At 31.2% G+C, this 17,452-nt stretch overlaps 3 protein-coding genes and 1 non-coding gene across 5 annotated transcripts; 2 read left to right on the top strand and 2 right to left on the bottom strand.

Annotated features, from left to right (window-relative positions):
• Positions 1 to 988: 988 nt before the first annotated feature.
• On the bottom strand, positions 989 to 3,941 carry LOC113553757 (pre-mRNA-splicing factor SYF1). Its single transcript, XM_026957259.1, has 2 exons — positions 3,746 to 3,941; positions 989 to 3,661 (listed from the first exon to the last, which is right to left on the bottom strand). The coding sequence occupies exon 2, from the start codon at positions 3,647 to 3,649 to the stop codon at positions 1,076 to 1,078; it is 2,574 nt and encodes an 857-aa protein (XP_026813060.1). The 5' UTR covers positions 3,650 to 3,661; positions 3,746 to 3,941; the 3' UTR covers positions 989 to 1,075.
• Positions 3,942 to 4,058: 117 nt separating this feature from the next.
• LOC113553758 (39S ribosomal protein L16, mitochondrial) lies at positions 4,059 to 5,472 on the top strand. The gene is made up of 6 exons (XM_026957260.1): positions 4,059 to 4,212; positions 4,291 to 4,362; positions 4,446 to 4,606; positions 4,737 to 4,868; positions 4,933 to 5,043; positions 5,230 to 5,472. Exons 1-6 carry the CDS (start codon positions 4,167 to 4,169, stop codon positions 5,443 to 5,445), a joined length of 738 nt encoding a protein of 245 aa, XP_026813061.1. The 5' UTR covers positions 4,059 to 4,166; the 3' UTR covers positions 5,446 to 5,472.
• Positions 5,473 to 8,017: 2,545 nt separating this feature from the next.
• On the top strand, positions 8,018 to 8,228 carry LOC113555331. The gene has a single exon (XR_003405355.1). It is a non-coding gene; the product is annotated as a small nucleolar RNA U3 (small nucleolar RNA).
• A 4,369-nt stretch (positions 8,229 to 12,597) lies between these two features.
• LOC113553869 (facilitated trehalose transporter Tret1-like) lies at positions 12,598 to 17,049 on the bottom strand. Of its 2 annotated transcripts, XM_026957424.1 has the most exons (3): positions 16,615 to 17,049; positions 16,244 to 16,358; positions 12,598 to 14,183 (listed from the first exon to the last, which is right to left on the bottom strand). In XM_026957424.1, exons 1-3 carry the CDS (start codon positions 16,705 to 16,707, stop codon positions 13,003 to 13,005), a joined length of 1,389 nt encoding a protein of 462 aa, XP_026813225.1. In that variant the 5' UTR covers positions 16,708 to 17,049; the 3' UTR covers positions 12,598 to 13,002. The 2 variants fall into 2 exon arrangements, with proteins under 2 accessions (XP_026813225.1, XP_026813226.1); XM_026957425.1 differs by lacking the exons at positions 16,244 to 16,358; positions 16,615 to 17,049 and adding an exon at positions 15,230 to 15,650.
• Positions 17,050 to 17,452: the final 403 nt, after the last annotated feature.

The raw sequence follows: 17,452 nt of genomic DNA, 5'->3' as shown, positions 1-17,452 counted from the left end.
ATTAATAATTTGATTTTTGCAAAAATAATAATAAGGCACACTTAATTCATGAGTAAGTTATCACATATTCATTATTCACTTGATAAGCTTATCATCATGACCCAATCTTAGTTTATCATCCATCGTATTCAACACAGCACGATATAGAGAAGATATTATTTTCTATATTTCTATAGGATAGTGGTATGGGCCCTATGTCATAGGGTGACATTATGACATATCAAAGATATTTATTTAATGAATCAAATTTCTTTTGACTAAATAATATGTTTTGAAACAAATATAAAATTTGGAATTTAATATAATCGGAAAAAAAAATTGTAGAGCAAAAGATAGTGGTCTAAATTATTTCATTTATTCTGTATACAAACATCTACAACATCTTTTTTACGAACCCGGGATCACTATCTCTTGTTCTACAATTTTTTTGTTTATGTTTACACAAAATAAATGAAATTATTTCTTCTGTGATGTACTAATGTGCATAGTAACTGAATATAATATGGTTTCTTATGTATACATTTAATTAAAACATTCTAAACTGAGCAATTGAAGTATCAAGTATTTTAAAGCATAAGTCTAAATGACTTGAGAGACAAGAGTATACGACTAATAACTAATAAATAACTTAACAACAAAAAAATAGTACATTTATATTTATCTTTATTATTTGTACTTCTAAAATTTTATACTTTTCTTTCCCATACCTAGTATCCCTAACTATTTACTATTAACTTTTAGTTTTCCTAATTACTTTATAACATCATACAACTTAAATGTTTACTATGATGAGTGACATCTACTTTTCATTGTTCAACTTAGATATTTAAAAATTATTTACTGCTTGTATTTCCTGTAGTGTTTTAATGTTCAATATCTCGTTTAATCTATATATTGATGGATCATTGATAATAAACAATGATTTTAATATAATTTCATGCTAAAAATAAATAATTTAATGTTTAAAAATTTATTAAAAATTTTATGACATAAAATACATTTTATACTCTTAAAAATAATTATTAACTATTTACATATATAAAAAAAGGGGAAATAGTATAATATAATATGATAGCTATTCAGTATTTTTTTCTGTAAATGCTCCTAAGTTACCAAATAATTCAGCAGGCACATCTTTTTTAGTAGGCATATCTTCGTCATCGTTTTCTTCATTTTCTTTGTCACCATCAACTTCATTTTCATCGTCACTGAATTCAATTTCATCTGGATTGGTAACCTTTTCATTCGGTAAACGGTCTTGTTCACTACCCAAAACAAATTTGATAGGTTCCAATGGTTTTTCTTTGTTTTCTAATGCTTTTTCTTCTAACAACTTCATTCCACTCTTTTCTGGTTCAACTGAAATAACAGACATCATTTGTGCTGACATCATATTCACTTGAATATTGTACATTGCTTGTACACTTCGTTTAATTCTTAACATTTCCCGGAGAGTATCTTCATTACCATGAGCAACTTCAAATGAGGTCCATGTCTGCCAAAATTCTTCAGTTACTCTAGGGTCACAAATTTGACTACAATGCGAGTATATGGCTCTAGCACGATCAATTTCACCTAATTTTGTTTCAAGTTCAGCAAATCTTAGATACATTGTACGAGCATTATTATTTGTTAAAACTTCCAAGGCTTTCATATAAATTTCTCTAGTCTTTGGTATACCAGATATTTCTGCTGCTTTTTTAATGTAAATATTAAACATTTCAAACTTCTCTTCAGGTAGAACAGCTTCAGTGGCTCTTTCATAGACGGCCATTGCTCGTCTACCTAAACCATGTTTCTCTTCAAGCTTTGCGTATAATAAATAAATACACTTGGCAAATTGTGGTGGGCAACCTTCTAGACATTCCTCAAAAAGATCACGAGCACGTTCAAGTTTTGTACCACCATAACGATCCAAAAATTTTGTTAAATATGTATTCCATATATCAAAAACATTTGGCCACTTGAATAGCGCTACTCCTTTTTCATAAGCTTTAAACATTTCTTCAAAATAGTTATTTTCTTCTAAAAATAATCCATAATTAATAATAGTTTGTGGAGTTGCAATTCTTAAATCTATAACTCGATCATAACAAGCCATTGTTGACTTGACTGTTCCAAAACTCTCTTCCATATCCAAATATAAAGACCATAATTTTAATGATTTATGTAATCGTATTTGAACAGTTTCTGTATCATCGTGATAGGCTACTTTCCGAGAAGGTATTGAAGTTGCTTGTCGCATAAGTCTCATTGCTTCATTAAAGTTCTCATGTCTCAATTCCATTTCTACCCATTCACACCAAACACTGGCTAAATGCTCAACTTTAATGTATGACACTAAAACAGCTTTTTTAAATACTAAACGTGCTTCTTCAACTTGTTTGGCTTTTTCATAAAATTTAGCAAATTCAACCCAAAGGGTATGCAATCTACCAACAGCTTTTTGAGGATCAACTGTTTCCACAGCTTCAGTAAAAGTATTTATTACCTGAACATCATTTCCTTCATAGAGCTGTACACGTTTTAACCATTCTTTAACATTGTGGGGGTTTTGTCTTAACAGTACTGAGTTTAAAAGTAATAATCGTCTTTCAATCAGGTTTTCCAATCTTGCCATACGTAAGTCAATTTCACTATCATCTTTCTCAGTACTATTTTGATTAGCATGAACAACTTCCATTCTCTTTTGTAAGCTTAATTCTTCAAATTGTGCATAAGCATCATAAACTTGTGTAAAATCACGAACCGTTGTAACAGTTTGAATAGCCTCTTCGTATATATCTCTTGCTCTTTCAAATAATCCGCTACGTATGTAATAATCAGCTAACGAATTCCACAAATGACCAAGCTGATCAGTGTAACGTCTTAAACCACTACGTATAATAGCATCAACATTTAATGATTTAATTTCTAAAGGATTTTTTGATATTAAATTGCATAGTTCATTCCAAAGTTGATGCTTAGATTTACCATGTTTGGATACAAAACTGTCATTATTTACAATTTCAGACAAGCGTACAGCAGCTTCATCAAGTCGTCCAGATGTGGTCAAGTATTCAATATAATCCTCTGAATCTTCTGGAAATAATTTTAAATATCTCCTATATATTTTAACAGCAACTTCTGGGTCATGACTTTCTTTTATGAATTTTAAATATAACGGCCATATTCGAACATGTTGAGTGATTGGTAAGGCTCTAAGAGCCCTGTCAAATAGACGACGAGCGACTGTGAGTTTAGGTTGTTTCAACATAAATGTGCAGAACTCAATCCAGATGCGAGGCATCTTGTTCATATATACCAATGCTCGCTCATAAACATTGTTCACTTCTTCATAGTCTGGATTGTCTGTTGTTTTTAAATACTTGCGACGTATTTTCAAGTAACAGTGCCACAATTTGTAGCTGCCTGGTAATTGTTTCAAGGCGCGTTCATACAGTACACAAACTTTTTTGTATGGCCCCAGTTTATAATTGTCTATATACCGCATCCAACACTTGACGGAATTTGGATTTCTCAATATGTCTTGTTCAAATTCAACATCTCTCTTATTCAGCCAGTATGTCTGGAAGATCACAGCATCTGACATGTCATTACCTACATTTTCTCGTACCACATTGACGTTGCTCTCGAGTTCCATTTTCATTGGATCTATATTCTATAAAAAAGCATAAATTAAATTGTACATTGTAATTATTGGTTCATAAAATTCAACACAAAAATTCACAGCACATTTACTTACCAGACGATGGACCGTTCACAGTGGCGCATTAACGTCAGCGTCTCAGCGGTGAGCCAAGAGAATTAGAGAACAACTATAAACAGTATGAACTAATCAGTAATCCCTCCAGAACGTAAAATTGTTAAAATTGTATTAAAATTTTGCGCGTAGTGCATGTAAATGTAGCATGTACACGATTGATAACGTTTTGTGTTCTCTTGCGTTTTTAACCGCATTGTTTTGATATCGGAAGTGAGGAACGTTTTGATAACGGCAATGCCCATTGCCGACTGCAGACCTTATCAGTAAAATTAAAAAATATATATTATTTTTTTCGTTCAAGACTTCAAGAGTCAAAAATTCAAGATAATTTGTAATTTTGATTTTCAACTTCTAAGTTCTAAAAGTCTACGATTTTTTTTACTATAGTCAACTCTAGAAAATGACGTTACATAAAATGTTAAAGTTTTCGACAAACCAATTGTCTTGTAAGTATGAAGAAATGTAATTAAAAATATAAAAATTGTATAATTTTAATGTTTACACATTCAATATCTGTGTTTTAGGTACTGCTTTGCTACCACAAGTCAACAATGTTCGAGGCATTAAAAATTTTAAACCTCCAATTTTATATGATCGTAAGAAATAAAGAAGATTTATCAATAACCACAGAATTGTTGTGATGTATAATATGTATACTGTATACTTACACTTGTTTCAGATATTCAGATGCCAGAAAGACCTAAACTCCATTACATCGACAGGGTACCAAATTATAGTAATTCTCAAATGAGGCCTCCTAAAATGCATAAAATGTTGGGTTTGATGAGAGGTCCTGAAACAGTTCACAACAAACTTATACATAAACAGTATGGTATACAGGTAAGTTTTTGAAATTTAATTTATTTTTTAACAGTAAACATTATAATTTGAACATATCTGCATTCAGGTACATTTTAGTTATGCAGTTACAAAATAATTATGCTTATATTTGATTTAATTATTTCTATAGGCAACCGGTGGTGGTCGAATGAGGTTTATACACTTTGAAGTTATCCGTATGGGTTTACTAAGAAAATTAGACTGGTCTAGAATGTTTGCTATTTGGAGAATTGATTCGCCGTGGCAAGCTGTCACTAAAAAGGTTAATTATTCTTATAAGTTTCAGAATACAAACAAATTAAGAACATATATGTTTAATGTTACAGGGCCAAGGGCAAAGAATGGGTGGTGGCAAAGGTAGCATAGATCATTATGTAACTCCGATTAGATCAGGCAGAATTATTATTGAAATCGCAGGTCATTGTGAATATCTAGAGGTATGTTTGAGCTTTTTCAGTTTTTCAATTATGTGTTTGGTTAAAGGGCGATAGTGTTGTTAACCAATAACCTGTTTTTAATATTATTTACCTATTTTTGTTAAAACCTACATTGCCTATAATTTTATTACATTATTTCTTTAATTGTCCAAATCAGTTATTAACTAACAACTTTATGTATTATAGGTAAAAGATATTTTAAGTAAAATATCAGCTAAACTTCCATTTAAAGCCAAAGCTGTTAGTCAAGAAATTTTAGAGTGGGATTTAGCCAAAGAAAAGTGGCAAACTGAAAATAATCAGAATAAATATACAATGGAGTATTTAATTAAAAACAACATGGATGATTTACAGCGAAAAATTAAAAAAATTGATCATTTATATTTTGGAAAATATGTATAAGATACTGTTGTTAATAATAAATCTAGATAGTTGAACCTTAATTGTATAATTTTGATTTGTATAAATAAAATAATTTGTATTAAAATTGAATTATTACATATTTAGTAATCTTTTGTATGATTTAAGTTATAAATTATGAAAATTGTAGACTATTGATGAGTGGATTTACTGGCTATTGGCTAGCTAATAACTATGATATGATTTCTTTATATATCATTTAATGTGCAATAAAAATAATATATTTCAGTAGTAATGGTTAAGTCTGCCTGACTAAGAATGATAAATTAGATTAGTGAATTGTGTGTAGTATGAGTATGGTATGTAATATGTAAGACAGCAACATAATAGTATTTTTTGTGTAATTATTTTTGTAATACATTGGAACCTGAAATCTCTAAGTACTGTAAATAAAAAAATTAACATCAAAATATAATTTTAAAAAAACACTTAAGTGCCATTTTTTAGATACATTTCATAATGTAATTTTTGCCTATGTATCATAATATACGTAAAGTATCGATACCTATATGAAAATTAAATTTTCAGAACAATTTTTTACCTGTAATGTTTGTACAATCTTTTCAAAGGAATTCTGAAGCATATGGATGTTCATGTTTAACACGGGGGTGGCTCCAGAGACTTGATTGGGGGGAGCCATTTTTTTTAGCTATCACTAAATTACTGAGGGGGCTTAGTCGCTTAGATAATACGCTTACCTAGAATGCAAGTTTGTTAATAAATAACCTCTTATACTTAAAAAATATACATTATGCTTGGTTTTATTATATTTTAATTTTTAGATTACAAACTCCAACCTTCTTTTTTTTTTGTTTTGCAAATATTTCTATTATATCATCAATTTTTTCATAAACATTAATATTTTGATGTACATTTAATAAACATAAACTTGTTAAACGATCTTTGTTCATCCTTGATCGAAACCAAGTTTTGACTCTGTTTAAAGTCGAAATACTTCTCTCACCCGAAGCAACACTGACTGGGAGTTTAACTAATATTTGTAAATAAAATCTTATAGTAGGAAATATTTAATCATCACAATCACATACGATATACGTGAACTGTATGTCGAAAAAATAATATTTATAAGGCTAGTAACATATTACAATGTTATGACTGATAAGTAATAACTATTGACCAATAGGCAAATGACAGTAATAGTCTTTTCTACAAATTAGTTTATGCCACCGTCACCGTCACATGGTTTAAGGTCCAACGATGGAGCGATACGTTTCTATATTATGATACACACCACATATTTTAATATCATAATATGTTTTTTTCAGGTAAATTAAAATTTTTAGATATCTAGTTTAATAACCGGGGTTTAATGTTCACAAAGAAAAATAATTCAAATATCAAATATGTATTGAGAAATTAAACATTTTTGAAAGGCCTGGGGGGGGCACAGGGGCCATGCCTCCCCCCCTTAGAACCGCGTCTGGTTTAACAGAGATGTTGAACATTTTTCTTTCTTGAATATATCTATTATTACTATTTTTACATTTTATTTAATCTATTTGACCATCGAATTTTGGTTATTCAAATCTATTAACAAGAAAACGAGTTAAGTCGTCGTTAAAGCCCCGGTAACCGGTTCCCTAATATCACGTACCCGTATTTTTTAATGCGTGATCACATAAAAGTTGAAATACCGAAAAATGAATTGCCTGGGGTCGCTACTGGCCTACTAGAGCAACATTTCACGCATTCAAAGGACGAATATAAAATATATTATTAATATTATTACTCCATTATTTGTATTGGAATGAATAAAGGTATATTTATAAAATAAAAGATTTTTTAATTTTGATTTATAGTGGTTTATATAACCCAACAGTAGTTACCTAAGTATCAATTTCATATCTTTTATTTCGCAAACATGCAAATCATTGAAAATGTAATAAAATTTTAAAATAGTTTTCGAAAAACTGTGTAGAATTACTAGAACTGTAGACTGTGTAGTCAATTTGATTTTCGAATCATTTAATGTTGTGCATTGTCATCGTGTATGTCGAATTTACGAAAAACGTATTGAATGTAGGTATACGGAATCGCCCTGATTTGTATAAAATAAGTAACAGAAATTTTAATCGAATGTCCATTTAGACGAAATATTATGTACATGGATTCCAACACACAATTTGAGATAAATTCAAACTTGGTATAAGTAAAATGGTTCAAACGTAATATCAATGGCATATAGGTTTTCGGTAACAGTAGCGAGATCTATCGGTGAGAATTCTCGTTAAAACTGTCGACAACTCGTTAGTGGAGCGCCAAACGGACGACGGTAGATGGCTCTTTCGCGAAACGTCTTTGCGACGCGAAACGTAACGCGGCGCGTCGACGTTTTCCGGAAGGACGAAACGTTTTCCCGATACGGATATTACGCCGGAATAGCATTGGACCGAAAAGCGCGTGCGGCCCATCGTTCTGGTCATCCGAACGCGGTACCGCGACGCCGCTACCTCGTGTTTCGAAGGGACGGGCCTACCACTTTTTACCGGTATCAGGACTGCACATATATGGGTTGATTTGCAGTGGAAAATTTAAGATCATACTTCACAGGATCATTTCTGTAGTATGCATCGTCCCCTCCAGGTGCAAATCTGGAGTCGTCATTGGCCACGATGATGAGACTTAGTCCATGTATCGGAGCGTGAGGCGGTTGGCGAGGTCTTAGCTTTATGAGTCTAGGCCTCCCAGCAACGATGATCGCAACTAGCTCTCGAGCTAGGAGGTACGTGGACAGTCTGAGTGGTTCACTTTTATCAAATATATTATTTTATAATTAATTAAGTAAGTTCTATCATTAACATAATAATTATTAAAGGAAACTGGCATTGCGATACATATGTCATTGAAATTTAAAATTCAAACTTAAAAATAAATTTATATATTGTGCTACTAGTTATTACTTATTTAAATTATGACATTTCGTATAATAATTATTATTTTTGTTTAAGTCATAATCGAAGTGGGAGGAAATTGTATTCGCTGACGCAACGATCGTAGGCAACAGCACATTACAGTCATAATATAAATATTCAATAAAATTGAAATAATTACGTAAAAACGGTTTCGCGCGGGAAAGTACCGAGAAGGCTACAATCATAATTAAGAAACGAAATTTTCACCACTTATTAAAGAGAACATTGACTATGCAACGTTGTTTTTATTTTTTCGATCTCAGAACTGAAAAAAAAGTTATTCTAATTTGAAAAACGCAAAAATATTGAATTTTGAAACAATGAAAACTTGTTTTGTATTATTGATATCGAAAAATTAAAAATAACGTTGCATAGTCAATGTTCTCCTTAGTATGTGGTGAAAATTTCGTTTCTTAGTTATGACTGTAGCCTTCTCGGTAGCTTTCCCGCGCGAAACCGTTTTCACAGACGAATTTATACATGTGTAGCGTCCTCTTAATTATTGTAAGTTATATCTATATTTACTTTCACAAAAAATTATTATTTATGAATTTGTTACAAACTTATTTGAAACGCATTATTGTTGTTAATTTGCAACCGGTGATTTGAGGGTCTAATTAGATTAGGTTGTTAAATGACTGATAAAACAATATGCCTTGGTTGATGAAATATTTTAATTTTATTAAATACAATTAAAATTGAATCATGAATATTCTATGAAGAATTCAATGTTTGTGTTGACATATTATGCTAAGTATTCACAATAGATTGTTAGTTTATTAGATTTGTTAGGTAGGAGAGTCAAAAAATTGTTTCTTTTTACGTTTTCTTGGTTTTTTATCGTCTTCTATCTTGATTGTGCTGATATTACAAAAAAGTAATATTTTTTTTCTTTGACAGCATATGTTTCTGATAAATAAGTTATATACATACATAGTATTTTGAATTTAAATTAAATACATTTACATTCTATAGGTATAATATTATATTACAATTACTAATATACTATTCTAATACATAGTTATAAATATATTTGAAATCAATACTTAGAAAATAGAATTACAAACCACAAAATTTTCTAGAAATACAACCTAATTGTTCCTATGAATCAATTGGAAGTTATTGAGAAGCTGTAAATCGGGTAGCATTTATACTTCCAGGCCAAAGACAAATACATTTTTTCAATACATGATTTGCCTTGATACAATTACTTACTTGGAATACTTCCGTATATTCGTATATAAGTCCTCATTCTGCAAAAATTAAATTATAACAAATTGTTTTTGATTTAAATTATTAACCATATAACTCTAAAATTAGTTGATAAATATGAATCCTATATACAGGTACCCAAATTAAAAAAATTCTCATAATAATACTCCTAGATTAGTTTTATTACGTATACGGTACCTACCTACCTACGTCAAAGTATCAACGTCATTCTCGCAGTCTCGCGCATCTGTTGGGACTTGGGAATCATTCGAGTAAGATAAATTCGATAAAAGTGCATTGTACACAATAATATAAATTATAATCAATATTTTATAAATAATTGAAATTTGAAACATACATAGAAAAAGGGGCCTAAATGACTTAATACTTAAATCTAGTTTTTACAATAATGCTAAAATAAAATAAAGGTATTTTTTGGAGAATCGTGGCTATACATTTTACGGTCACTCGATTTTAATTTTAATTTATTGTACATATTTTTTGTTGGTTTTTTTTTCAATTTTTTAATTAAAGGCATTAACTAGTATACCTATATTTATTTAGAATTACTACTTTGATTTGATATTTCGAATCGTTAATATAATGATTATTTATATAAATATTATGTTTCCTACATATATTTGGTGAAGCAATTATGGTAGGTAAATAATAGGTTAATAAAATACAAGAAAAATATATGCAATTTCAGAATTACTTTTCCATTGCATTCCCTGTCAAAATGTATTTTTTACTATAAATACAAGACGTAGTAATGACGATTATCACTTTATCAGTATTCAGTTACCTTGAATTCATTGCAGTGTTCGTCAATTGCGTCGATTTTTCTAAACAATACTTGAAATATATACATCGATTACGTCAGAAAAATATAATAAAAATATTCATTAGAATATTATTAGATATTATGTAATACTTAAATTAATAAAATATAAAGAAAAATACTAATATTAAAATGCAAAATATATCTTGTTATAAATAGAATAAATTGTTATTTTCTACGTAATAAATAGGGAACGGATTTGAATGCAAATTGCAATTTTTTCTAAATGTCCGAAAACATTGCTTTCCAAGTACAAAGTTTATTTCATACATTAAGGAATTAAAAAATCTAATTTTTATTTTGCATTTTTTTGCATTTTGAGAATTTATTACATTTTTAGTGCATTTTAGAAGTTTTTAAGTCATTTTTGTATAGGAATGGATAAAATCGATAAAAATGTATGAACATTCATTCTAAAAAACTAAAAATAAATATTATGTTTTTACTATCAAATAAACCCAGACGAAATTATTGTTGACACGTGTAAACACACGTATTTACATACATACTACTTACAACATATTATTACTCGCAATTAGGTAAAGATAAGCTAGATAAGCTATTTATCTAAATTTATTTAAAAGTTCAAAATTATCTTTTTATTGAATTTAAATACATTTTTAAAGTTTTTTAGGGGATTTTTTTTAAGACATTAAATCGTATTTTTTAGGAAATTTTTCTTATTTTTTATGGCATTAAAGTCCGTTCCCTAGTAATAAACCTACGATGTCTAGCACTAACGTATTTAACATATACCCGAACGTACCTATATGTTTTTATTATTTTTATCTGATACATATTCTTGTACTGAAAAAGTGAAAACAGGACATTTTCAAAACGTTTTTATACATATATATTTTTTTAAAAGGTTGTTAACATTATCCATGCAATTTTTATTTTATGTACAACGAATGCATGTACTTTAAGTGTTATAAATTCATTATTTTAACGAATCAAACAAATTGGTAATTGGAAATAGTTTTTGTCAGTTATATATTTATTATTTATATACATCTATAAATTTACCTATTATAAAATATACATGATTTCTGCATATATTATATTTTAATCGTATGCATTGGCAATCGGCCATTTTGTATATTTTATGGCAGGCCAATGACAATAATAAGCTGTAAAAAAAAAAGTATATATTTGCCTAATTACCCTAATGGCTAATATAATATAATAAATATACTATATTATATCATTAATTTAAGTGTCTGCACTCTGCATGTGTCTATTATTGTAATACTTACAAAACGTTAGACAGTGGATTTGTAAAAAAAGTACAGTAACTTCGAAATAAGTATTAAAGTATCTCTATACTAATGAATTCAATTTTCAGATTCATTTTATATTTTAGGTAATTGTTCGTAGATTCTTATATTTTTTTAATTATGATTCATTAGTTAATTTTCGAAGTTTATATGCAGCAGTTATTACGCATTGAGTTAGTCCGAGAGTGCATATAAACGCATTTTTAATTCTCATTAAACTGATACATGCGCATTTATTATTTAATTCGATTCGTCGTCATATCGAATTAACTCTTACTCCGGGATTAATAAATGCATGTAAACATTTTAATGCGAATTAATATATTAGCGAGAATTTTAAAATGTCAAATTATAAAATAATTTAATTATTTTGGTCATAGAATCCATAGTATAAAGCATAGACTAAAAAACATTCGCAATTTAGCATTAACTTTAAATTGTATTTGACATCTAATCTTGATATTTTAGGTGCATATAAACCTGGTATTAAATTATTTTATATTTTTAAAATAAATGTTAATTAGTGAGTCATTTTTGGCATAGTTTGAAATTGCCAAATTCTCCTGAATTGTATAAATGTATGTATAACACTGCATCTTAATTTATATGATTACTAATAAAATACACTACAAATACTTTACTCATATCGATTGACCAACACCATTGCATAATAATGTAAACTTTTCGCAATGTAATTTTAATATATTATAACATTATTTTTGCATTGGCTAATCATTGCACTAAAGGACCTTAATCGACATCACAAAAGAAAAATAATGCACAGCGCCATATAGCCACGGTATTATAATATAATAATATGTTATTATGTTTTTCATAAAAATTGCAATTGGCTATAATATAATATATATATTTATAAAGTCATACACGTAGTAAATGGTAATAAAATATAATGTACAATATATAAAATCGTTCTTTTGAATAAAATATAAGTACCTACAGTAGTAGTACAGTACGTAAAAAAAAAAATGAGGAAGTGAAGGCGCATATAAGCACATTTTATAATATGAAATGAATCTTTAGAGAGTCAGTGACACTTCCATAATAATAATTACTGTATATAATATATTCTAATAAAATCCTAAACATTATCTATGCGTGTGAGTGTGTTTACTGCTCTATATATATTGTTCTCTCATGTCGTACTTAAATCTCGTGTTCGAGAGTACGGAAAAATGTAATAGCATAAAATATTATTTAAACGGTGTATATATACGGATCATGGCGGTATATATATATATATATATAAAGTATATAGTTAAACAGCCGGTCCGACTGATGATCGTTTGGTTGCTGCGGTGTTTCGCTGCTGTTTGGAGGGCTCCGGTTCGGAAAACATCAGGACGCCGTAAACGATGTTCAGGGCAGACGCGACCGCGAAAACGGCGAACACCCACCAGCCTACGGCGGCGTGCACGTACGGATAGCACTTGATGACGGCGAAGGCGACGGTGTACCCGAACGCTAGGGCCACGTGCTCGCCGACGGCATACCGCACGACGGGCGAGTGGGGCACCATGCCGACGCTGCTGGACATGGAGAACACGATCAGGCCCAACAACGGGATGAAGCTCAACAGCTGCGAACCAAGCCGGTTGAGGAACAGACGGCGGGCGAGGTTGTAGATGGCGATGACGACGCCGGCCGTCAGCGTGCCGGCGGCCGCGAGCGTGGCCGACGATTCCCGGTGGTTCATGGCGGTGGACACGAGGGCACCGGCCACTAGGAACGCGGCCAGCACTGCGGCTACAAAGTGACTGTTGAGCACGCGCACGCCCGAGTCGTCCACCATTTGCGTGGCGTACGACACCAACACCAACGGGCCGGACATTTGCTGGAGGGCCAGGTGCAGGCCCAGCGCCAGTAGCGGCCGGTAGACATCCGGATGGTGGAGGCGCCGGTAGATGGCATCGGCCGCCGCGGATCTGTCTCCGGTCGAGGGTTCCACGCCGTCTTCCACCGATCGGGCGTCCGCCGGCCGCTGGACCCTTAACTTGAGTCTGGAGTATTCGGCGTCGCCGGTGCGGCCACGGGACTCCAGCCAGGCCGGACTCTCGGGCACAAACGCCCGGACGAAAATGAACGACACGATGGTGGCCACCGTGAACACGACAGCCGTCTGCGCGTAGCTGAGCAGCGACCCGGCCAGGTACACGCACAACACGCCGATGGCGGTGTAGACGACCGGCCGGGCGGCGGGCCGCGATGGGAAACACTCGGAGCTGTGCGCGGTGGCCGCCACCGACACGATGCCCACAAACACGCCGGTGAGAGTGCGGCCCACCAGCAGGTTAGAGGTGGTCCAACTGCTGAACGTCAACATCCAACCGATGGCGCAGACCACGTGACTGAGCAGCACCGATCCTCGGGGCCCGAACGCGTTCATCAAGCTGTGCGAGATCAGGCATCCCACTGCCGCGCCCAAAGCGGCCAGACTAGCTGCGAACACGATCAATGTATACCGTTTATTAGAAAAAAATACAAAACAGTTATACGATACATAATAATATAATAATATATTTTATGGGATTGAAGCTAAAACTCATAAATATTGGTTAATTAACTTTTACAGACTCAGAACCAAAAAACAATATGTTATCATCGCATTTTATTCCCAAAAACAAAGTACAATAATATCTTTAGATCAAAAATTCATTGCTGAACAATCGTAATTTTTTGCTACTTGAATAAATAAAGAAAATAGCTATAATTTGAAAAATGTATATTAATTTAACTTCCCAAAATATTAGTTTTTGCTTCGTTCTTTACAAGTAAATGATACAATACCGTAACATTTTATAGTATAAGATACAGTGTCACAACTTACAATTACCTCAAGCTATGTAAAGAATATATTTGCTGTGTACCGATTTCACATTTTATGCAATGTATAACAGGTATATAATTGTTAGCAATATATGCATACGAAATTAATGTTGATTGCCGATTCATGTAAAACAAGTAAGCACCAAAAAGTAATAATTCAAAATACCAACATAGTAAATAAAGTTTCGTTACGGTTAATGGTAAAAGCGTAATACATTACTAAATAAATTATTTTCTGTCATTCATGAAGTAATGAATAACGAAAAACTCGATAAAAAAAAGTAGCATCTTTGATTTCCTCAAACGTTTTTTTGATGAAAAAACTCGTATGAGATTTTGTGATATTTTAAAATAAAATAAAAATTTGTCAACGACATAATAATTATAATTTAAACGTTAATAATGGTAATAAATTATTAATTAATTTCTAATTAATAATAATGGTTGACACAGACATTCAGTTTATAGCAGATTTTTTTAAAAGATAATAATATCAGGAAATAAATTAATGAATTGTAAATAATTATATATTTTAAAGCAGTTTTTTCGTAGAAAAAAATATATTTTTATTAATTTTTTCTCAGCTATATTTCGAAGAATCTTAGATGGTACTATAATGTATTGATATGCTATACCTATATGTTTTTTATATTTATTACCTGCTAGTTATTTATTGTCTGCACAGTATACACTACATTTTTGCAAATTGTAGGTGTATGGTGTATATTGTATTTTAATTAAAAGTGTTTCCATAACACATAAATAATAACTAATTATCAATAATATTGTAACGACTAGCGATCAATAAAATATGACAACAGTATTATTGTCGTGATGTAACATATTGTTATGCAATCAGATGATAGAGACATAGAGTGAGGGGGATACTAATGTTTCATACGCAGAAGTTATGGCCATCAGTGCATCACCTAATTAGTTTTTAATTTTGTTAACTTGTATAGACTCAGGTTATATTTTTTATGGCTCGTAAAAATGATCAAAAACCAATATTTTGAAAATCATCTGCAAGTACACTGTACTGCCTGTAATATCTATAATCTATAGTCCTATAAGTAACCTAAATCGGCCAATAACTTTAATTTAATATTTTTTAATTATTTACACTTTAGAGGTATAAAAGTTAGTGTTTTCGATAACATTTGTTATTTAATAAATATTTCCTACAATATTATGCATAGTAATTCTATACGCTATATTTTACTATAATACCTATAATTAAATTAAAGCGGAATATCACAAAATGACAACCCACGCATTACGCAATACAAATGTACTTCAACACGTATAACTCCTCACAACCCAAGTTTGAATAAAATCCTATACATATATTATATATGTGTTTTTATATTTCTAGTATTTCTACGAAGGATAACTAGTGCCAGTTAATAAATAATTATAAACAAATAAAAGCGTGGAAAAATAATGATATATAAGTAAGTCAATGAAATTGATACATAATATTCTTATTATAAATTTACATACTGATAGGCTGTTTGTAAATAAAATCGATGTTAAATAAACAATAACTCGGATTGAGTCACGAGCATCCCACTCATTATTATAGATAATATTAAACTAACTATTACTACATAGATTTTAATTTATAATAATAAACTAATGTTTATTATAAATTATAATTTAGTAAAACTTACCAAACCAAGTCGAATTTCTATACGTTAGAGGAAAATTCCACATCGACACGCCAGTAAATCCCAAAATGGCCCCGGAAATCACGCACGGAAGCAGCGATATTACAGCTATAAATCCCTGTAAATAAAAAACAAAATCATCGCATGTCCGTTGTCATATTATATAATCTAGAAAGCCTTAATACATATAAAATTTCTCTAATATTAATATAAATAGGTATATATTTATCAGATAATATTTATTTTTATCGTTAAATATTTAATATATGATATTAGAAAACAAAATACACGGGAATCGCGGGGGTGATGGTAACACAAGTTCGTAGGTAGCAATATTGGCTATTATGAAAATATTAAGTAGACATGTATATTACCTGCGTCACTGAAGAATTGTTCAACGGTTTTTGGACGTTTACTACGACGGGTGGTTCGGGTGGCGTACTCGGGCCCGCCGCGTTTTCTTCCATCGTGAAAAAAATAAAAAATTAACAGCGGGTAATTAATAAAGTTAATATAATTTAGAGTCTTATGATCGTATATATATTATATTATATGCTCGTCGGCATCACTCTATACGGCACGGGTTTTACGCATAAATTACACTCGTATATTGTTGGTATTAAGAGCTGCAGTGTTATTGTTATTGAATGTTATTACGACGGGTGACGACGATTCCGATGAACAGGTATAATATTTATTTATACTACAGACGTAACGCGTTCCAACGAGATTAACGGCGCACGGAAGTTCGAACGCTACTACAGTAAGTTGTGTACTGTACTGCAACGATTGCTACGGTTCTCTCCAGAAATCCTACATCATTTGGACGGCTTCAAACCGGTGTCCGATGACTGTACACATTATTATCAACATATTATATTATATAGGGTGCACTCGATACGCAACGACGTCGGGAACTTATATTTATAAATACATGTATAGGTATACTGAATTAAAATTTATTATTAATATGTTTCCGCCGCCACTCGTTCCGCGCCCGAACAACAGCTAGAGATCCAAATCGACACCTAATCATCTTAGTATTTTATGTGATAGAAATGGAATATAGAACGTATATTATCATATTAATTAATATTAATATATTATTATATACTCGCCACAGGCGGATTATATTAAAAATATAAAACCAATCATTTTCTCTCTTATTTGGATTATTATGTATAATATAATACGACGATTGACGAGTATAAT

Source organism: Rhopalosiphum maidis, chromosome 2 (genome assembly GCF_003676215.2).
Source record: "Rhopalosiphum maidis isolate BTI-1 chromosome 2, ASM367621v3, whole genome shotgun sequence".
Classification (NCBI taxonomy): Eukaryota; Metazoa; Arthropoda; class Insecta; order Hemiptera; family Aphididae; genus Rhopalosiphum; species Rhopalosiphum maidis.
The sequence above is the reverse complement of the archived record's forward strand: the minus strand, read 5'-3'. Positions and strand labels throughout refer to the sequence as shown.